Source organism: Gopherus flavomarginatus, chromosome 9 (assembly GCF_025201925.1).
Source record: "Gopherus flavomarginatus isolate rGopFla2 chromosome 9, rGopFla2.mat.asm, whole genome shotgun sequence".
Lineage (NCBI taxonomy): Eukaryota > Metazoa > Chordata > Testudines > Testudinidae > Gopherus > Gopherus flavomarginatus.
This window is the reverse complement of record NC_066625.1, coordinates 19,906,292-19,929,308: the sequence shown is the minus strand read 5'-3', so window position 1 is coordinate 19,929,308 and position 23,017 is coordinate 19,906,292. Positions and strand designations below refer to the sequence as shown.

Genomic DNA, 23,017 nt, shown 5'->3' with positions numbered 1-23,017 from the left:
TAGACAAGCACCTGTCAGGGATGGTCTAGGCTTACTTGGTCCCACTTCAGCATGGGGGAGAAGGGGCTAGATGACCTCTTGAGGCCCCATCCAATCCTTTATTTCTATGATAAAACAACGACAGCATGAGTGGGAGGAGGTACGTTACCTCGAAAGTCTCTTCCACATTACTTTTTGGATCTGATCCTGTTCCCACTGAAGCTCATTCTCTTTACTGTTAGAAGGTTGATTGCGTCCTTGATGCCGAAGATAGGACCCCAGCTCCAAAATGTGAGAATGCAACCAAATGATAGTCACCAAGACATTCCTGGATTTCACTTGGCTTCACTCTACTGCAGCGCGCACACGGCAACGCTGACCAGGCATCAGCAAAACTTAGCAGCTAGCCTTGGAATAGTCTCCAATGGTACAAAGGGAGTTTTTCCCATGCCCGTATTTGCCAAAACTATTTGCTTGACTTTAAACCCTGCCCACATGCCTCCACTCAGAGTGGTGAATGGATTGTTTTTCCTTTTTGAGTCACATAATGTTCATGGACCGCAATTCCTGCCAAAGAATTCCTCGGGAAGTTTTAGAAAGCCCATGTTGCTTTTCTGTAATTGAAGAGAGCTATAAATCTTCTGACTGTGCTCCTTTCTTAGCTGGAATAAACGTTTATAACAATCATTTGCTGTTGCTGCTCAGGGATTTCTAAGTTTTATAAACATTGCTAAGCCAGGATATTTTCCAGCCTTACCTTGCAACATACTCCTGTATGCCGTATCCGCAATAGCATAGATGTGGGGTGGCATCTCATGCCTCTTCTTTCCTTTGTACATATCAATGATCTTATCTGAATAGATGGGCAGGTATTTGTATGGGTTTACCACAACACAGAAGAGGCCTGAATAAGTCTGCAAGGAAAACCAAACAGAGAAGAATGGTGTATCTCAGAACGTTTCAAGAGCTTGAGAAACATGAAGATCAAACACAATATTTTAATAAGTGAATCACTTTCCTATACAGCCTTTTATACAACACAACGATGATCTATCCGTGGAGAAATCAGAATGTATACATGGGTGAAGCAAGAATTTTCAGTCCCATATCCACCTAATCATCTCTAACAATAAGAGATAGCTACAAGAATGTTCAAATGTCAAGTTCTATAGAAACATCATACTTCACACACTGCGTGCCATAGTTCTTGACTGCAGTTACTTGGGGTTGCTGGGGTTGCACAGGGTGAATGAGCAGAACTGGCACCACCATTCTTAGTGCTTGTCTGTACATGGAAATGCCTATGGATCTGCATACGAGCAATTTTAAAGAGCTGAAAAATGTTACAAACTCTGTTTAACCAGATAGCAATTTGCTAAATTAAAATCTCAGGATAACTGGGAAAAAACTTGAAACGGAAATTGATTTTTTTTAAAAGTAGGGTGGTATGTATATAATGTAGAGCTGGATGAATATTGCAAAGATTGTTTGCAAAAAATCATTCTAGTTCCAAATTGCTGCTTGTTTAGACTACATGTATGTCTTTATTATCTGGCTTTGGGGGTTTTGTTAACACAAGAGTTTAGGGAATGATTGTTCTTTACATGTGAATAAGGATATTCACGCAAACAAGAACACTATTTGTTGTTCATCATTTGCTTTTCATTATTCTCTTTTATTTTAAAAGGTTTCAGCTATCCAATCAGTAGCAGAAACAATAGCACATGATGCAAGTGACTGATCATGTACCACAAGTAATGAATAGCAGGTAGTCAAAGTGAACAGTTTGTAAGCACTTCACAGGCTGAACTTTGTTTGCATGACTCTGGCTAGCTAGCAGATCTTGAACAATTCACAAATAAAGAACTATAAACTTGTCTGATCATTTATTCATAATCAAAACTTCATGTTAGATTTAAAAAAGAAAATTATAAGGAATTATATATACAGTGTGTTGTAAAATATAAACTATAGTTTAAGAATTTAACATCTTCCAATTACTTTAATTTTTATTTATATAGCTGAATTATTATTGGACGGTTTTTTTGATATACCATTTGAGTGATTTCTCAGGAGGCTGCTGCTATTTGATCTTTCCCTTCCTGGATCTAATAAATATGTCTGAGTATGGGTCTAGCTGTACAGTAGCCATCACAAGAACCTCCAAAACGTGACCACGCAAAGGCATCTCTGCAGGCTTGTGTCCTTGAGCAGAGACGTAAAATATGGGCAGAAGGATTTCCCTTTCTTGACTTTATTAGGAAACAGCACAAGTTTTAAACACAGACTGAACACCGTATATGGAATTAAACAAACACAGAAATAGCATCCATCAGTTTGCAGTGCTGATCAACAGGTTGGTTACTTGCACTATGCAGGAGAACTCCTGTAGTCCATTCTGGTTAGGTCACAGGACCCCAATGCTTACACTTCTACCACCTTTGGAAACTCTGCTGCTGCATCTGCATGTTCTTATGTGAGATATCAAAGAAAGTATGGTCAAGCTCTTCACTTCCTTCAAGGTCCCTACACTAGAACTAGTGATGGTCGGTCACTAGTTACTAAGCCTGGATTCTCTTTGGCATTAGAGCCTTGAAGGGAAATCCCAACTCCAAACATTCTGAAATGATCCCGTATACTGGAGAGAGAGAAGAGCTCAGAACTAAATGGACAGTGGGGTTTTCTTCAGATTGGGCAAATATTCAGTTAAAAAAAAATCTGTCTCAGACTCCTATAACCAATGTTGAAGGACTACATATGTCTAAAACAATTAGAAGTTTTAAATAATAATAGTTTTAAGGTTTAAGTGATTGAAAGACTGATTCCCTTAAGGCTTTTAAAAGCAGGGACAGCTGGGCAGCTTTATCTTGCATAGCTCCCCCCGAAAAAGCATGTAGACTTCCCATTTAAGAACAGTTCTAACTTAGGCTTCAATTCAGTTAGGTACTTAAAAATCACCTGACTTTGAGCGTGTGACTTGTCCTACTGGAGTCTATAGGTTAACTCTTATACTTTGAGTTAGGCATGTGCTTAAGTACCTTGCTGAATCAGGGACTTAAAGAGTAAGAAGTTATAGTGAAGTGTTTATTTAGGCAGAGAGACAATGTGAGCTACTGATCCAAGAACAGGAGTCCAGACTTTTAATCTGAGCTATGACATAGGCTTTGTCTGATTTGGGGCAAATTACTTGAGATCTTCCTTTCCCAACTTGTGAAAGTTTAGATACAATCCCAGGTACCTACCTGGTAAGGGTATTGAGAAGGAGAATTAGTGCATATGAAGCATTCTGTAGCCAAGATGTAATGATCACCTATCACTTAGTGTTAAAAGATATTTCTGCATGGGTTAAATCAAGCTGCCAGCCCCCATCAATACAGTCTGCCCAGACAGGGGAATTCAGAAGCTCAAGTCACCCATATGCCAGTCCACAGAGGGTCAAGAGCCGGAAGGCACAGCCCAGAAAATAGGTTGGGCCATCTAGGGATGGGCACCCTGGATATGTGGTGATTCAGTGCATCTTCTGGGCAGCTTCCACTGATGGGACTCCTACCAACCACAGGCTGTAAGTTAAAACTCCTCCTCTTAGGCTACGTCCAGACTACCCGCCGTATCGGCGGGTTAAAATCGATTGCTCGGGGATCGATATATCGCGTCTCATCTAGACGCGATATATTGATCCCCGAGCGCGCTTATATCGATTCCGGAACTCCATCAACCCCAACGGAGTTGCGGAATCGACAGGGAGAGCCGCGAACATCGATCCCGCACGGTGAGGACGGGTGAGTAATCCGATCTTAGATATTCGACTTCAGCTACTTTATTCACGTAGCTGAAGTTGCGTATCTAAGATCGATTTCCCCCCGTAGTGTGGACCAGCCCTTAAAAAGTGCAGATGTTACTCCTGCCCCTGCCCCCCTAGGAGGTGAATGCCTCTCTGCCACAACTGTCCTTGCAGACTCCGGGAGAGAACTGAGCCTTTAAAATCTTATGTAAGCACTAAAGATGTAAACTCTGTTTGTTCTGTTAGTGTTAGAAATATTCCTTCTGCTCTCTCCGTTAAAAGCACATCATTTTCCTTTGAGTTCCAGGCAGCTGGGACATTATGGTTTCTCTCTAATCGTCTGATGGAGATGCACTTACTGGAATTGGGCAACCTACTTACATCTCTCCTACTTTAAGCCTCAGAAAGACAAATACTAATCTGATACAGCCAGGCCCTGGAAACTGAATCTGCTCACCTTGCAATGCCCTAACCTCACAGATAATGCTGAAAGACACAGCCAGTAGGACTTTAAGGACTCTATTTGTCTTTCCAATTTGAACAATGGGCCTGACCTTCACTGTACTGCTCTGACTAAGTGAGCAAATCTCCCATTGACATCAATCCCCCAGCCATGGAGTGAGAGCCAAACAGTAGAGTGTACATCCAGGGCCAGGTCCACAACAGGTTAAATCAACATAACTTCACTGAATCCAAAGAAGCTATGCTGATTTACACCACCTGAGACTCTGGCCTCCAGTATGTAGATCAGAGAGTGGAATTCTACCCTAAAATGTTACTTGTGGGCAAAGAGTTGTGTTAATGTGTCTTTTGTTATATGGTACTAGGATAAAAAATATTTAAGGAAAGACACCATGAGATAATCTGGTTCTAGTCCAAGCATATTTTTCCTATATTTTAATACTTACTGTCTGAATTTAAGGCAAAAATAGAGTGTGTGTTTCCCAGGATTCATAGTGACATCATTTAGTTTTAATGGGAGATTATCAATCTAATCTAATCTAGCTACACAAATGGACTGCTCTTGCTCCCAGTAGAGTCAATGGAAGTTTTGTTACTTGTTGCTCAAAATATATATGAAATAGTTTACCAATTTTCATGTTTATCATCATCCTTTGATCTAGGATTGTGTCGGACTTGGTTGTTTAGAAGGCAGATTCTATTTTTTCTGAGCAACATGAAATATGATAGCAAGAGGAAGGACAATTTTTATCCTTATTTCTTTCTTAATTTTCTATGATGCTCTAAAACAGGCTTGGAATTTTTCCAGAAAATAGCCACTCTAGGAGTGACTGTTACTGTGAAAGAAGTAAAGGTTCTATCTTTTTCCAGTGCCTCAGCCTGCCCCAAGGAAAACAGAAGCAAATGAGCTATTATCATTCAAGAAAACTGAACACTGGTTTTGAATGTGCTTAGAGTTTGGGAAGTGCTCAAATCATATTTTCTTAAATAAGATAATGCCAGCAGGGAATAATAGCAAAGTGAACAGCATTGCTGGCTTAAGTGCTAGTTCTACATGGACAGATTGTTTTCCCTCTGATAATATCCCCATTTCATATACTTTTAGTAAGCACTAAAAAAAAGGACATATCTCAATCTTTTCCTCAAAGCTTATTTGCAGGGAGCTTTGATCATGCTTGTCCAATTTTGTTGTTGAATGTATATTAAAAAGGCAATATAATGTAAATAGACAGGGCAGGTAATTTGAACTTTCTATTCCAGTTATCTTTCTCTATAGCAAAATGAGGAGTCTACATTTCATGAGAGACGTCCTTCTGGGGAAAAGATGTTTTAAAAACAATTTAGGTCAAATTGTTCTCTCCGTTATGCCCATGTGTTCCAAAGAAGTCAATGCATGACTAGAAGTGAGGTGAGAATTGTTCCAATTAGTTAAGGAATGAATGAGAATGAAGCTAGGAGCTCTGTTTAAATGCCTTATGATTTTTCTGAACTGTAAGCAAGTTCACTAGTGTTAAGCACTTGAGTAGGGATGGGCAGTTTTGTATATCACAGAACAGCAGATGGAAGCTATTGTTCCTTAGACTGCTGCAAGAAATAGTGAGCCATTGTCCTGAAAATTATATTAATTTATGTGTGTTAAATTAACACCATCATATTGAAATCATGAGAAAGTTTAAAGAAGTTTCAGATACGATGTTTGCTTGTGTCCTCTGCCAATTTGTATGATTTTTACAATCACATCTTCCTGTTTTGTAAAAATGTTTTTCTCTCCTCTTTTGCTTCGTGAAAGTCCCGTAACAAGGGAAACCGAGTAGCTATATAAGAGAGAGTGGAACTGACTATTCACAAGTGCTGTCGAATGAGCAAAGTAAACACCCAAAAAATGGATGAAATTTCCCCCTCTAATTTCTTTTACTTACAGTTATGTTAGGTGTTGTTTGTAACAGCAGCAAAACATTTTTAGACAGAAGTGTGATTTCTAAATTGATGGTATCCCTTCAACGATGCTTTAACAAATAGTTCAATATATTCCTCTCTCAGATTAGAATCGAATCATAACCTCAAATGCTGAAACTTGCAATAGTGAACTTCTTTCAGAGATCTTGTTTTTGCTAGGTTTATTAAGCTCCCAAATGAAAGGCACCAGATTTTACACCTCTTAAAAGGTTTTATTTGATGATTAATAAGTCTCTTTGTAGCACTGCGTAACTACCTAATTTTCTGCCTGATTTCCTACCTTCCAATTTAAGGATTTTCATGTTACTAATGAGAGAGTTTTAAAAGCAACAGTAAAATTTGTCAGATCAGCTCCATATTTCCATCCAATCACTGGTGACAAATATCACAGCAGCACAGTTTATCCATCTTGGGGCGTTATACTGCTGCCCATCACCACAGTATCTGAGTGTCTTCCACATAAAATCAAGAGCAAAGGTGAAGTCCCTACTGGATATCATGGAGTCTCTTGTTCTACAATTCAGTAGATGTAGTTATGATTAATTATAGGATTTGGTAACGATAAAATACATCTGTGCGGACTGGTGGATGGAAATATCTTGGCTATACAAGTTCAATGCACGTGAACATCAAGAGAATTCCAAATTGTTTTTATCAGTAATTTGAACAAAAAAAGGGAAGCATTTTAGATGAAGAATGGAATATACTGAACAGAATTATGGTCCTGATTCATCAGATCACTTAAGCATATGAGTAGTTCTACTTGATTTCCATTGGGACTATTCATGTGGCTGGGGCTCAACTGCTCCGCTTCTCGCCGCAGGTGAGTGCGATGGGCGTCCTTTCCCCAACCTCCCTGAACTCATCAGTGGCGGGAAGCAGAGCAGCCGAGCCCCAGCCAGCTCCACTCCGCCAGCTCCCAGCTGTGGTGCTCCACTTCCCGCCAGGCAGGTGAGTGCAGGACCTTTCCCCAGCCACCCCCCAGGGACACAGCTGGAGCAGAGGCAAGGAAAGCGGAGCAGGCTGGGGCCGTGTCGCTCCGCTTCCTGCTGCAGGTGAGTGCAGGGAGGTTGGGGAAAGCGGAGTGGGCTGGGGCCGTGTCGCTCTGCTTCCTGCTGCAGGTGAGTGCAGGGAGGTTGGGGAAAGTGGAGTGGGCTGGGGCCGTGTCGCTCTGCTTCCTGCTGCAGGTGAGTGCAGGGAGGCTGGGGAAAGAACGTCCCCCACTCCGTACTCACCAGCGGCGGGAAGCAGAGTGCTGCGGCTGGGAGCTGGCGGAGTGGAGTGGGCTGGGGCCGGGCTGCTCTGCTTCTGCTGCTGCTGGTGAGTGCGGAGGGGGGATTCCTTCCCCCAAGCCCCCTCCCCTGAGCGACATGGCTGGGGCTGGGGCGAGGGAAGCAGAACAGGCTGCTCCCGGCCCCGCGCTAATCCCCTGGGCCACTCTGGGACTGCGGGGACCCCAAAAGTGCCCTCCCACAGCTCCTGCCCCCAAGACCCTGGGGGGGAGCCCCCGACCGTCCCCGAGACCCTCTGCCCCTTATGAACCCCTCAGCCCCGGCCTGGCCCGGCACCCTTAACACGCTGCTCAGAGCAGCGTGTCAGAGATTTACCGCTTTGTATGTGAACCCACCTTATATCGGGTTGTGTTATATCAGGGTAGAGGTGTAATTCTTCTGCTCTACTCTGCACTGATTAGGCCTCTTCTGGAGTATGGTGTCCAATTCTGGGCACCACAGTTCAGGAAGGATGTGGACAAATTGGAGAGAGTCCAGAGAAGAGCGACAAAAATGATTAAAGGTCTAGAAAACATGACCTATGAGGGGAGACTGAAAAAATTGGGTTTGTTTAGTCTGGAAAAGAGAAGACAGAGGGGGGACATGGTAACAGATTTTCAGTATGTAAAACAATATTACAAGGAGGAGGGAAAATTTGTTTTTCTTAACCTCTGAGGACAGGACAAGAAGCAATGGGCTTAAATTGCAGCAAGGGAGGTTTAGGTTGGACATTAGGAAAAATTTCCTAACTGTCAAGGTGGTTAAGCATTGGAATAAATTGCCTAGGGAGTTTGTGGAATCTCCATCATTAGAGATTTTTAAGAGAAGTTTAGACAAATACCTGTTGGGACTGGTCTAGATCATGGGTAGGCAACCTATGGTACCTGTGCCAAAGGCGGCACACAAGCTGATTTTCAGTGGGACTCACACTGTCTGGGTCTTGGACACTGGTCCAGGGGGCTCTGCATTTTAATTTAATTTTAAATGAAGCTTCTTAAACATTTTTAAAACCTTATTTACTTTACATACAACAATAGTTTAGTTATATATTATAGACTTATAGAAAGAGACCTTCTAAAAACATTAAAATGAATTAATGGCACGCAAAACCTTAAATTAGGGTGAATAAATGAAGACTTGACACACCCTTGTGAAAGGTTGCCGACCCCTGGTCTAGATAATACTTAGAATCATAGAATCACAGGACTGGAAAGGAATTCAAGAGGTCATCTAGTCCAGTCTCCTGCACACATGGCGGGACTAACTATTATAAGTCCTGCCTAGATGACCTCTCAAGGTCCCTATTAGTCCCATGATCCTATGATTCTATGATTATCTAAGAAAAACCTCCAAAGTCACCACTGTTCTTTCAGAATTAGCAAGCCTTTGGCCTTCCCCTAAGCCAGTGTGCAAAAGAGCTACAGAGGCTGTATCCTTAGTTACAATAGGAGAAGTCAAATGGGGAAATATAGAATATACAAAAAAGTCAAATAGGAACATGGACCAAATGCATTATACACAGAGAAGCATCAGGAGGAAAGGCATAATCCACACAGGTCATTGTTCAGAAACACAGAACCTCTGCATTGGCTAAGGTGTGTCAGTTTCATGACAAGACTCGGTCAACTCATCAGTAGATAACAGCGATGAACCTGAGTTTACTTACGTAAATTAGACCTGAGAAGTATCTCTCCCTTAGATTGTGCAGCACTGAAGCTTCATTGAGGCAAGTCAACTCTGCCATGTCCTCTACTTTGGAGAATTTTGGAGGGTTCATCTTCTGGATGTCATCCTTGCTGATTGTAATTTTCTTTCCATTTTCTGCCAGCTCAACAAGAACCTCATCTCCTTTCTCTTCCTTGATACTTGCTGCTTCAAATCCTTGCTTTTCTGAGGGGACCCATACTAATCTTTTGGCTGTCCAGTCTGCTTGGGCAAGTGGGCTGTTAAGGATGTTTTTGTCTACAAAGAGGAACTTCTCATCATCACTTAGCTGAGTTTTCTGTGCCATTTTGACTCAATAGTCACCTGTTGAGAAAGTAAAACCTTGTTTTAAAAGAAGGCAAATGTGAATTCCGACTTCCAATCAAAACATGGTTAAATAGTGATCACACAGAAGTTACATAGTACTATTGTTAGTGTCATGGACATCACCTAGTAGTCCTGAATCTGTCCATAAAAGATGCTTGGGCAGATTTTCATTAATATATATTCGGCTGCCACCATCACTCAATTGCCTTAATCCTGTCAGGGCAGAGTGGAGTTCACTAACATCTCTCTGAAACTATTAGTCAGATGGTATTTACAAAATACTATTGACTCTTGCAGGAAATTGCTACTAATTAAAGTCTTATTGGGAAACTGTAAAATCTGACAAAAAAGAGCGTAGAAATGTTACAGAAATCTACTGCAATTTATAAATGCTCATATATACATAGGAAAACTTGCAACAACATACATAGTTTCAGAGGGGTAGCTGTGTTAGTCTGGATCTGTAAAAGCAGCAAAGAGTCCTGTGGCATCTTATAGACTAACAGACGTATTGGAGCATGAGCTTTCGTGGATGAATACCCACGTCGTTGGATGCAACATATATAGTTGTATTCTGGATCAGTTTGACTGAAAGATACACTGTAGATAGGAACCACTCATGTCATTGTAGCGCAACAGTGTTTGACCTTTGTGTACCTTCCTGTTTCTAGCACTAAGCATTCTCACTAGAAGGTCATTGCCTCTGGAGTCCACTCCTGCCAATCATTTGGTCCAATAAAAGATATTACCTCACTCACCTTTCTCTAATATCCTGGGACCATCACGGCTACAACACTGCACACAATCATCTATTTTAGCACTAACCTGGCCATTTTTAGGGTCTCATCCAAAGTTCATTGAAACCAGTGGGAATCGTTTCATTGACTTCAATAGTCTTTGGCTCAGGCCTTTACAGAGCAGTCTAAAATTAACCTTTCAGTCCAGGCAGTTCAGGAACTTCAGGTTCCTTAGCATTTAATCTATTTGCTAGGTCTGGCCACTTCTGTTCCTTAAGGCTGTATAACTTAGTGTTGTGTGTGTGTTGGGTGGGAGTAGAGAGAGGGGAATAATTGTCGGGCGACTGAGAGGCAGAGGGGCCAGGCATGCATTATGAGGCCATGTCTACACTACAAACTTTGGTCGACTTAAGTTGCATCAGCATAAAGCCACCATAGTTGTTATATCACTTGTGTGCGTCAGACCTAGCTTCCTACATTAACGCTGGGCATACTCACCAGGGGTTCTTGTGTCAGTGCACAGTGAGGTGCATGATGGGAAAGTATCCCAGTGTGCAACCCACCACTGTCCAGTGCACCATCTTTTGGGAAGTTTTGGTAATACAATCCAGGGATGACTGGGAGCAAAGGGACAACTTCTCAGCATGCAACTGTCTTCATCCCATGTCATCTATATCCCACAATTGTTGCACCTTTTAAAAAAAATCCCACAAACCCTTGCAGTCCACCATCTCTAACAGAAGCCGGGAACCTGCACAGCTCTGTACTACTGTCATAAGCGCTGTAAGCACAGGATGCATGATTTTCTGGTATTTATAGATCCAGGAGAAGAATCAAAGCAATGAGAAACGTGCTGATTTCTTGGAGGATAGGCTGCTGTGGGACACAGTGAGAATCAGTTCAAAGTTTTTGGTGGTGTTCACAGAGCAGATGGCGGAGTGCAGCTTCTGGGCCCAATAAATGAGCACCAAGTGATGGAATTGCATCATAATACAGGCTTGTGATGATGAGCAGTGGCTGCAGAACTTTCAGTTGGACAAGGCCACATTCCTAGATCTGTGTGCTGAGTTTGCTCCAGTCCTCCAGTGCAGAGAGCAAAATGAGAGCTGCACTGACAGTGGAGAAGTGAGTGGTGACAGTGCTCTGGCAACTTGCAATGCTGGATTGCTACCCATCAGTGTGAAATGATTTTAGAGCTGGAAAATCCACTCAAAGAGGCCATTGTCATGCAAGTGTGCAGGACTGTTACTTGTCTTCTGCCATGCAGATCTGTGAGTCCCAGCAATCAGGGCCGGCTTTATGAAGGGCGGGGCCAGATTTGAATACCTGGCACTGGTCCTGGGCTTTGGCGGCACTTCGGTGGCAGGGGGTCCACTCCGGGTCTTCCGTGGCACTGAAGGACTTCCCGCCACCGAAATGTCACCAAAGCCCCGGAGCGGACCCACCCCCACCGCTAAAATGCCGCCAAAGCCCCGGAGCAGACCTCCCCCACCGCTGGGTGAGTTTAAAAAAAAAATTAAGATGCCTAAGGCGCGGGGCCCTTTTAGGCGCAGGACCTGATTCCGGGGAATCAGCTTAAAGCCAGCCATGCCAGCAATATGTAGACCATAGCTGATGGATTTGCAGCAGTGAGATTCCTGAAATGGGGTGGAGCAATAGACGGAGCATATCCCTATTTTGGCACAAGGGTACCTTGCTACAAAGTACATCAACAGAAAGGGCTACTTTTCTATGGTTATGCAAATATAATTTGCATAAATTATGCAAAGTAGATCACCAGGAATAATTCATTTACATCAGTGTTGGCTGGTCAGGGAAACTGCATGATGCTTGCATCTTTAAGAACACAAGACTATTCACAAGGCTACAAGCAAGGACTTTCTTTCCCAACCAGCAGATTAGTATTGGTGATGTTGAAAAAAAACAATTATCCTAGGGGACCCGATCTACCCCTTGTTCCCCTGGCTCATCTAGCCATACACTGGCCCCATCGACAATATCAAGGAAGAATTCTACTAGCAGCTCAGCAGATGCAGAATGACAGTTGAATGCACTTTTTCTTGATTGCAGGGATGCTGGTATTTACTCACAAGATTGGATCTCAGTGAAAAGGCATCCCAATGGGTATAGCTGCCTGCTTTCTCCTGCATAACATCTGTAAAGCCAAGGGGGAAAAGTTGCTGCTGGGGTGGAGTGGCTGGCTGCTGAGTTTAACAACTAGACACAAGGGCTAGTAGACGACCTCAACGTAGAACTATATGGCTCAGGGAGAAGTTGAAAGAGCAGTTTAACATGAGTCACCGTAAGGTGTTGTGGTGTACTGTCCTCTCCCTGGCCCTGCTGTTTTACGGCTAGTTAGGAATTGTGTGGTGCTCGGTGTACATCTATGAATTTACCACTGTCAATGCCCCTATTAATTTTGCGGTGCTTGCTGTACATTTTATGATTATTATACTGTTCGTCACTTATCCTATGAGTTGTCACACTGTATAGTAACAAGTATGTGGGTACTTTCAGAACTGCTAGACAACCTGCAGCACATGTTGTGAACTAATAAAGATGAATTATTTTCCAAGTAATAGAATTTTAGTCAGTAAAAAAATCAGTGCAAAGAAAAATCTGTGCAACTGAAAAGCAAATACATTAAAAAAATAAATTAACGGAACAGAACTTTACAAGGGGAAAGAACATTTTTATCTATTTTACCCACACATACAGCAACTATGGCTTTCACAGGTCAGGGTATGTGAAGCTGTGGTTGTCTTAATGTCACCTAGTGGAGTGATGGAGTAGGGATGGGGACCCTGATACCAGGTGGAATGTTTGGAGGTGAGTAGGGAGGTGCTGTAATGGAGTTATCCATGGACTGCAAAGGGAGGTGAGCCTGGGATTGTTGAACCTGCAGGTCCACAAGAGTCCACAGCACAGAGAAGCCCCATTATGTCCTGGTGCACTTTCCTCTCCTTTTCCTGGGGGGGCTCCTGGGCCTTTCTCCTGTCCACTCTTTCCTTCTCCAGGCTGTCTGCAATGTTCCCCCTCCAGACCCTTTGCTTATGGGCTGGTGCAGCATTGGTTTGCAAGATCTCATTGAACATGTAATTCCGAGTCATCTTCTTTCTTATCTGCCTCAGGTGATTCTGCAGATTTGGAGGCGGAACCCCTCAAGTCTGCAATGGCAGCAGCTACAGATAAAAGATGCAGAGGTACCATTGTCGATATAGTCACAACGGAACATGAAAGTTAAGATGCCATGGTAAGATTCCCCTAAAGTTTTAAACAAGACCTGCTTATTGACACTTCTGCTTCAGAGTGCTTGTGCATGGCTCCACTCACAGCACCAGGCATGCTGAGTATGGCCAGCCAGGGGTGAGGGAAATGAGGATTTGCTCAGTTCCCTGAAACTATGGGTATAGCGCAATGGCACTGAATACTGGCACCATTTCCACAGGCGGTGGTGATTTTCGCTGACATCTTACTTCTCCGGGTGACAAAAGCACAGACAGCACAGTGGCTGCTGGTGTCCTGAAGCTGCAAAGGCCCAGATGCTGCTAGCTTGTGTACTGTAAGGGTGCCAGCTGAAGTTATCGCTGACTGGAGTTGGGAAGTCCGCAGAGAAGAAATAAGGCTGCCATCCCTTCAGGAGAGGACTGCAGAGTACTTCCATGAAAGTTCCTCTGAGAAGAATTCAGTGGACACCCCTGTGCACATAAACAAACTGCTCTACATGCTTCCCTTCCATTGCCCAATTCTACAGGTGAATGGAAAGCAGGTAACAACACTACCTCTCTTTGTTGTACCGTTATCTCTTCCAGCAGGACTAAATTAATTAAAAGTCAGTAACTGTGTCCTGTTAAGTTGGGGGTGCCATCTGTACATCATTGTAATGGGAAATACAATTACACTCTTACCTGAGATACCTTCCCATGCATTGGGTTCGCCCATGCTCAACTGCTGGGACTGACTGGACTATGGTGGAGTCTAACAGGTCCTGGCTTGAAGCATAGCTGGACCCCTGGTCGCATGTCCCCCATCCTCTGCCTCTTCCTCCTCCACCTACTCCTTATCCTCGCTGTTCCCTCCAGGGGCCCATGACTCAGGCTCCTTGGAGGTATACAGGGTGGTCTGCAAGGTGGTGGTGGTGCAATCTCTGCCAAGTATGGCATGCAGCTCTTTGTCAGTGGCAGGTCTGTCACCTGACACCAGAGTGACTGTTGGCCTCTCCCCCGTCTTCTGGTATACCCGATCCAGTTCCTTTGCTTTCACATGGCACTGCTGCTGGTCCCTGTCATACCTCTTCTCCTGCATCTGTTGTGCAATCTGCTCATAGATATTCATGTTTCTACTGCTGATCTATAGTTGTGCTTGCACAAGCAGAGGAAATCCAATATCTCCTGTCTACCCCAAGAGCGCGTGAGGAGCATGTAGCCGGCATGGTCAGCTGGGCAGTTAGTTGCACACAACAAAGGAGAGTAGCTGGGTGTCTTGCCAAACTGGTCAATTGGGAAAAGACATTTAAAAATATCTGTGACTTTAAGGGAGAGGGGCTGTCTTCTGGTATCTGTGACCCCTGAGCAGTGGAGTTCACAATTGTGATCAGATCTTTTACTGTCATACATTGTGGGACAGCTGCTGTAGGGCTGCTACGGTCCGTATAAGTAACACAGTATCCGCACTTGCACTGCACTGATCTCAGTACATTGACCCAGGCTCAATGTCACTTGGGGAGGCGGTTTTACTGTGCTGCTGTAACAGGACACTTATGTTGGTGGGAGACAAATTTAAGTGTAGACATATGCAAACTAAGTCAACACAAGGTGGCTTATATTGACCTAACTTAGTAGTGCAGACTGGGTAAGAATTCTCTCTTTGTTGAAAATATTGATTGGTATTAATAATTCTAAACCATGTAAAAATAGACCTAGATACAATGGTGATGGGCACCACACAAGAAATAATGAGAATATGGGGAGTCAGAGAAAGAAAATATATAAGCTAGGGACAATGCTCATTTAGGCCACTTGTCACTTTGAATTGTGAGCTCTCTGTGGATAATGGGGTCACAAAGTAATGCTTAGCTGGACCTTTTCATAAACTGAACTAGGATGAAATTATGAGTCAAGTACATGGCCAGGGTCCATGCTGGGCTTGTACTACCAATATTGCTACCTGTGCTGCCTGGATTCAAGCTGATTTAGATAGCAAAAGCTGTGAATAGTTAGGCTGTGTAGACATACTGTCAGTTAGAAGGGCACAGAGGCATTTAGAGGAAGAGGTGTGGTAGTTATTGGGGATGCTCAGTAACTATCTCTGAAACAATGCAGAAGGCTTCCATTCAGGGCAAGCAGTCTCACAGGTACTACATATTCACCATCTGAGAGCTGAGAAAAGACTGGGGGAATGTGGTGACACTCTTGGGGACTCAGTAGCTGAACAATGATGCGTCTCCTGTGTTCCAGACCCTGTGCCATTTTGGATCCAAATTCCCTGTCTTGCTGGAAATCAAGGAGACACCAACTATTGACTCTAGGACTAGAATTGCTACTGGCCATGAGGTTGTTTGGACTACTTTGCTGAGAACATTAAGGAGTTTGGAGCTGCCATTCTCCTCTGGCTCTGAGGAGCCTAGGTGATGCACAGGCACTTCTGATACCACACTGCAGAGACTGAGAAGTCATGTCTGTGAAAGGATTGGAGGGGAGTGTGCATGTGTAGGTGCTAAGGTATCCCTTGCACTGAAACTTATATAACATCAACCAATTGGTGAAATAGCTATTTAGGAAAAGTTTTCATACGTATTCCTCATGCTGGTAGCAAATGTCTTTCTATATTAAACGTTATAGTATGAAATTGTATTGCATTCTCTGTGCAGTTTTATTATTTGTTAAAGTTCTGAAAAGACTGGGTTCTTCCCTGTGCTTCTGCAGAGAAGTTGACTGAGGTGCAGGAAGAAGGGGAGTGTATTACCATTACACATAATACTGCTCCTCCTAACCAGTTATATTTGCTCAGTCAAGCAGGAAAATTGGTGAAGCGTTATAGGACTGATTTGGCTGAGAGATGCTTTTTAGGGGCAAGATCATTGTCATTTTGGATTACTGGGTCTGAAATCATCTAGGGAAACTGAAAGCTTTGATGACACTAAAATAACATGATCATAGGTTTATCACTTTTATTTCTTTTCTGGAGGTTTTACACAAAAGTTCGGTCAGAAAAATAATGCATAATTAGTGTCTATAATTCAGTTTTTCAGTGCACTGCTTTAAAATGAGTAGCAAAAGCCTTCCACATCCCTGTTTCTCATTCAGTACAGAGCTAACAGAGATGAGAGACAAACAAGATTTCTTGTTATCTAAATATTTTCTGGGTGCATACTGAAGTGCCAATGTAATAATGAAATAATTAGCAAAAGAACAAGTTCCCAGGCTGCATTCCAAAAAAGGATGGAAACAAATGATTGCCAAACACTACTTCAAACCATTTTAATTCCGTTGCACTCAAGGAAGAGCCAGATTAAGAAAAAGGTCAAGAGAAAAAAAGAAAATAAAGTTAAGAGTTTAGCAGCAGACTCAGACTAACTCTGAGATCCATGACTGATGAAACCAGCTTCATTTACTCTTTCCATACTGTTTAGATAGTGACAGATCATCTGTCCAAGGATTGATATGCGCACAAGAACAGTAAAAACGTAACAAGCCTGAAAACAGTCTTAGCACATCAGGCCTCATCTAATGTGGTACTCAAACAGGGCTGGTATAAGCAGGGATGCTGTACCAGCATCCTGTACCCAACTCTAATGGCACTCGGATAAAGCAGCTGCAGTACAGCTCCTTTCCTCAGCTGAAAGTTGTAGCTGCTTTGCTTACTCCCAACCAGCAGCTTCTTCCAGTACTCTGGCTGATCACTTGCCCACAAGATGTCAGCAAGTGGCTGAGCTGGGGATGGCAGGCACAGATAGTTGTAAGCCGTCTCCCGTAGCCCACCACACACACTCCAGAGCAGCTGAAAAAATGGCTATTTGGTTTTCTTTCCTGCTCCAACAGGTCAGAAAAGAGGTCCCCAGTTAGGTTCCTTGCTGCTGCAGCAAGGAAGACAAGGATGAGTTCAAGTGATGGCAGCAAAGGCACTAAAGCAGGGAAGAGAATATGTGACTGGTCAATTGCCCGGTTCTGCAGGAAGAAGAATTGGGGAAAGAGAGGCAGTAAATCTGAGGAGGAAAAGGCAGGGAGGAAAAATGGGAGAAAGCGAAGAAAATAACCCAGAGACAAAAGGCAAGCCTTTCCCTGGTGAGAATGAATTGAATATTCACAGCATCCAAACAAAAAGTTAATCTTGAGGGAGTTCAAAGACCAGAGTGCTATGGACCACTACAGTCAACCAATGTGACTACACACAGATAGCCAAAACAGTCCTCATCTGGAAGGAGACATGAGTCGGTGCGAACATAGTCGCACAGCAATTTTCTGTCTGGCAAAGCAGACACACACTTTAGTATCCTTTCGGGGTCCCTTCCAGTTCTATGAGATAGGTATATCTCCATATATTAAGTGTCAGGTGGATCTCTGGGAGTAACATGAATAATCATACACCTTAAAGAAAGACTGGGATTTTTAGAGGAGCTGAAGGGAGCTGGATGATCAAGTCTAATTGAAAGTCAATGGAAGTTGGGCACCTAACTTCTAGCCTCCTTTGGAAATCTCAAACTCCACTAAATGACTTTCCTCTAAATGTCTTTGTTTTACTGACACTAGCATTGTCAGAAGAATGAAAGATGGAAAATTCACCCATGCATCTTGGCATCAGCTGAACCGACAAAGGGGCATAACACTTTGTCTATTTATTCTCATAGGGGCCTGACTGCTGTCAGCCTTCAGCATGCAGAACTCTTATTGTAGTCTGTGCTTTCTGCAAGGGGGCCATGTGCAAAAGCCTTGCAAGATATGATCCTTAAGACCCATGAATTTCTTAGGAGAGAACTGCAAGAGATAAATATTTGACCTCTGTACTGATGAAAGCAGAAAATGCTCACTTACTCCAAAAAGGCTGGTAAAGCAACACATGGAAATGGTGTTCTCTAAAGAACCAAATCCTTGTCCCAGTGAAGTCAATAAGAGCTTTGACATTTACTTCTCTGTGACAAAGACTTAGACCAATTGAACACTGGGTGGGGGGTGTTGTAGTGTCAAATATTGCTACTTGGAAAGGGCCTATGGATGACAGTGAAAACCAGCCTTCCAAGTTATCCTATGATCATTCTTTACAAAAATCTGCCAAATTCTAAAAACGCTAATATGATTGTTAAGAATCCTAATCTGGTTTAAATTTGGTCACTGATTAGATAATGGCCTAAGGATTTTTCCGCTGTTTTGTCACTCAAAGATTAAGAAAAAGTTCATGTCTCCCTTCCTTACTGTGCCTAAAAACAAGTGTTGACAGAAGTCACAAGCATCTTACATGCAGTGCAGAATGATACACAGAGAAAGAGGTCTATCCTACTGAACTATGTTCTCCTGTCTCTTCCGATACTTTTCATATGTGAGCTGATTGTTGCTATTGATTCTGGAAGAGTTTTGGCATGAAGTAAATGACTGCTTTGAGTTGTTACACAAGAGAGCCAAATTGCACTCTGCATGAGGCTAGCCCTGAAAAGTACACAAAAGCTTCAGCCAGTGCAGAATGCATTGAATTCAATGGGAGGTGCATGTATGTATCCAAGAGTAGGAATTGGGCTACAGCGGTGGTTCTGAAACTTTTGTATCGGTGACCCCTTTCACATAGTAAGCCTCTGAGTGTGACCCCCCCCTACAAATTAAAAACACTTGTTTGTATATTTAACAGCATTACAAAATGCTGGAGTTTGGTAGCTTGCGACCCCCCGTGTAATAACCTTGTGACCCCCTGAGGGGTCCTGACCCCAGTTTGAGAACCTCTGGTCTGCAGTCAGGAGCTCTTATGTAAGGCTGCTCATGTTAAGCTTTCTCACTGCACCCTTTATGTGTCAAACTTATAGGAAGGTAGATTACAGATAAATAGGACTCAAATTAACCTACATTTCTCCCTCCTCAAAAGACATTTATTAATCCCCCCCCCATCCTCCAAGTGGTTCTTTTCTTCCTCCCATTCATGAGCCCTTGATCTCCCACCTGTGTCAGGCAACCCAGTCCACCCAAGCAGGCAGCCAGTAGTCAGCTGTCAGCTGTGTGCTGCCACTTGATTCTCATTTCACGCACCCTCTGACCCCTAGGTTTGGCCCCACAGATTCTGCTTTAATCCATCCCTGCAATTGGGTGCTAAAACAAATCAAACTTTTGTATTTGAACATTGGGCTTGCCACAACACTATATGTACAATTATACATAGTGATGTGCTGCAGGGCCCTTGTTAGAAATCCTCACAAACAGAAAGGAGAGCTGGGGCAGTTGCCCAGGTTGAGATGGAATCTCCCCATTCTGGCTGCTGCTCAAACAGCCCTGCTAGAGATGACATCTCTGTAGCTCACAAAACCTTTTTGAAGTGTGAATTTTTTGCCTTCAGAATGCACCAATCAGCAGTATAAAGGGGTGCAGAATATATATTTGTACACAACACTTGTGCACATGCACCCCTACATTCTCAAGAGAGGATACTCTTCCTTCTTTCTTCCCAATCCCAGATCATTTCTAGATGGTCTTCATTGCCCTTCCGCACCTCATTTCAAAGGACAGAATTTGACCGCTGTGCTTTACAATAAATATACACAGTGCATATTGTTTTTGGAGAAAAGTATAAACATTTCCAGGAAGTGCAATTAATTAAAACATTGTCGATCAAGTGGTGTTGCCTCCCTGGTCCTAGCTAAGAAAGACTTTTTTTTTTAAATGGGAAAGCAATTACTCCTCACCCCTCTTTTCTACAGCACATGCCTCCTGGTATAAAAGGCTTATCACAGGCTTAGGGGAAATATTTGTTAGAATAGTGGCCGCCCATCACCACTAGCACAATATGACTTCCACAAACAAGTCCTGTCTTCATAAGGAGTATCAGAGCAGAGAACACAGCAAATAACCAGTAATTTCTTGTGCTACAATAACTCCTTAGAAAGATCTTTCTCGTCTCTTTTTTTTTTTCTGAGCGGAGAGCTAGGGAGTGGGGAAGTATTTCCACCCCCTAACCCCCAAATAGATCCAAACATAAAGAATATTCTTAAAAGGAATTCCATGGCTCTGGAGATGCACTTAACAGCCCATGCCTGGCATCAATTAAAGGATTGGCACAGGCATAATGGTTTGTTGTTTTCCGACTGGAGAAGGTTTAGGCAGCTATTATTGCACTCAGAATGCAGGTGACACTGATATCAGTAAAATCAAACATGAGGTGCCATGCTGTTTTGTTGTCAGCCCTCCAATATATGAAATTCACTAGCTTCGATATATCCAATTCTTTGAAGCAATCAACAGTAGTGTACTATGAGTGTGGGACTGGGAACCAGGAACTCCTGAGTTCTAAGATTGGCTCTCAGACTTCTCCTATGAGACACATTCTCTGATTGTCCATTTCCCACCTAAACAATGAGGATATTAATATGTATGTTAATTAGTTAACATTGTTCAGCACTTGAAGATAGAAAGTGTTAATTTATTAATAGCTTTAACTTCTCTTGACCAGGTGTTAGGCACTAGTATTTTAACTGTTTCCTATGGCTCTCTCTTCTAAACTCTCCATTTAAGGAAATTGTCGGTACTGAAAAACTTAGCATTACTATTTTTATTTTAATTACTTTGATTGCTTGTCAGACTTTCCAGTCTCTCATAATTCAAGTTATTACATAACTCTGATTGTGTAACTGACAGCTAGTTAAAGGTTTCCAAGAAATCAGAATGATTGCTTTATCTCAGGCTATTACAAGATTATGAACTGTAGAAAAAAAGTTAATAGACCAGTTTCCTGCCCAATTTAACTCCACTGTCTGCAGAAGTGAATTTGCCTCGATATACTCTGGAATATTGATGTTTGTTCACTAGAATATAAGCAGCATGTACTGAGCCATCTTTTAATTTGAGCAGTGAATGACAAGATCTAGAGAAGCTTTCCCTCATTCCTTATAATATGAACAGGTTTAAAAGAAAAGCCAACAGATACACAACTAATAAGTCATAGTAATTTGAAAAGAGCTCTGGATCCATTGCATACATCCATGCATGATGCTACCATATATGGTCATGTTCTTCTCAATACTAACTGTTCCACAAAAATGTAATGATAACAAATTCAAAACAAATACCTTTTAGGGAATAACATGTCCATTGCAAATGTGATAATAAAAATCATTGTTTACATCCAAGTGAATACAGCCAGAGCAGCAACATGCACTAAATTAAAACTACCACTCAGTCAAGCTTTTAGCTTTCCAGTCATTCATATTGCAGGAGTTCATACTTTTGGTTTCAGTGGTTGAGGTTTAAAAATGATGTTGACTGTTAGTAGTTCAGAATATCAACCCTTTACAAAGTACATTCTTAGGAGCTGATAGCTAATGGAAACTTTTGAATAAGAACAATTAAATAACAGATCAGGTTTACTGACTTTTCTATCCCAGGTTGGAAGGGTCATATTCTGATTAACAAAAAAAAATGTTAATATAAAAAGTGAGTGAGATTTTTTCTTCTGGATTACCAATGATGCTTTCTATACTGCCATCTACTGACATTTTTCTTTATCCACATCATTTCTATTACAAACTTGAGTTTATTGCTTAGTTTCTTCCCCTAAAGGAAAAAATAATCTTCAGATCTATGCATATAAACAATATCAACAAGTGCACCTCACTAACAGGGAAGAAATCTGATCTAGCAGTGCAATCTCTTTATTCCAAACATGCAAATCTATGTTATTATTTATGTAATAATAAAGGTGATGCTTTTCTTTTGTATTTTAAAAGGGTTTTTTTTTTGCTGTGCAATTAAACAAAAAATTAGCAAAGCTAATTATATTTAATCAAATGCATTTATATTGTAATCAATTAAATATTAAAACTAAGTTATTTTATATATTAGTATTGAAAACATATAAAGAAAACCTGCTGCTAAACTACCACTGCTTTTACTAGAGCATCTTTACTGGATAGACATATAATGTTAATTAGTGCTTGTGCCTGTCATTTTCTGGAAAAGCTGCTATAGAATTGCAAAGTATTATTATATTGAGCACAACATCATCTGGGTATTTGTTTTTCTACATCTCTATATAAACAGATGCAGCTATGGCAGTGATATAAAACAAATTATGAATTTCTCACACCACTTGGAGATTTTGAGTTTACCATGCTCTTTCAGTGAATTTTAGCTGAATGCTCTGTTTGCAATATGCAAATCAGGTGTAAGCCAAACAAGCATGTTTTGTAGGTCTGTCACAATACAGTTTAAGTAAAGCAGCAATAGGGTGACCAGATGTCCCGTTTTTAAAGAGACAGTCTTGTTTTGGGGGACTTTTTCTTATATAAGCACCTATTACCCCCCACCTCCTGTCCCGTTTTTTCACAGTTGCTATCTGATAACCCTAAGCAGCAAGCATTTGTAACCTGAAAGTAATTCACAAATAAATTGCTTTTGCAAAGGTACACGATAACTTGGATTGCTAAAGTAACTATGTTAGAAACATCTGTTGACTCCCAGACCCCTCCCCCAGCAGGAGAGTCCTCAGTCACAGTAGTACTCACAGATATCCAAGTAGGGAAGCAGAGAGTGAATTGGAGAGTCCGGAACCTGTACAGCTAACAGCTGGAACAGTCCAAATCCTCTCTGCCTTTGCAGCCTCCCTATATAGAG

General features: G+C 42.1%; 1 protein-coding gene across 2 annotated transcripts in view; it reads right to left on the bottom strand.

Annotated features, from left to right (window-relative positions):
• MYH11 (myosin heavy chain 11) overlaps positions 1–23,017 on the bottom strand; it is a 100,068-nt gene extending 77,051 nt beyond the window's left edge. For both annotated transcript variants that reach the window (XM_050967676.1, XM_050967677.1), the window contains exons 1-3: positions 22,909–23,017; positions 9,116–9,477; positions 737–893 (exon numbers count right to left, since the gene is read on the bottom strand). In XM_050967676.1, the coding sequence (XP_050823633.1) occupies positions 737–893; positions 9,116–9,460 (502 nt within the window). In that variant the 5' untranslated portion in view covers positions 9,461–9,477; positions 22,909–23,017. The remainder of the gene's footprint in view (positions 1–736; positions 894–9,115; positions 9,478–22,908) is intronic.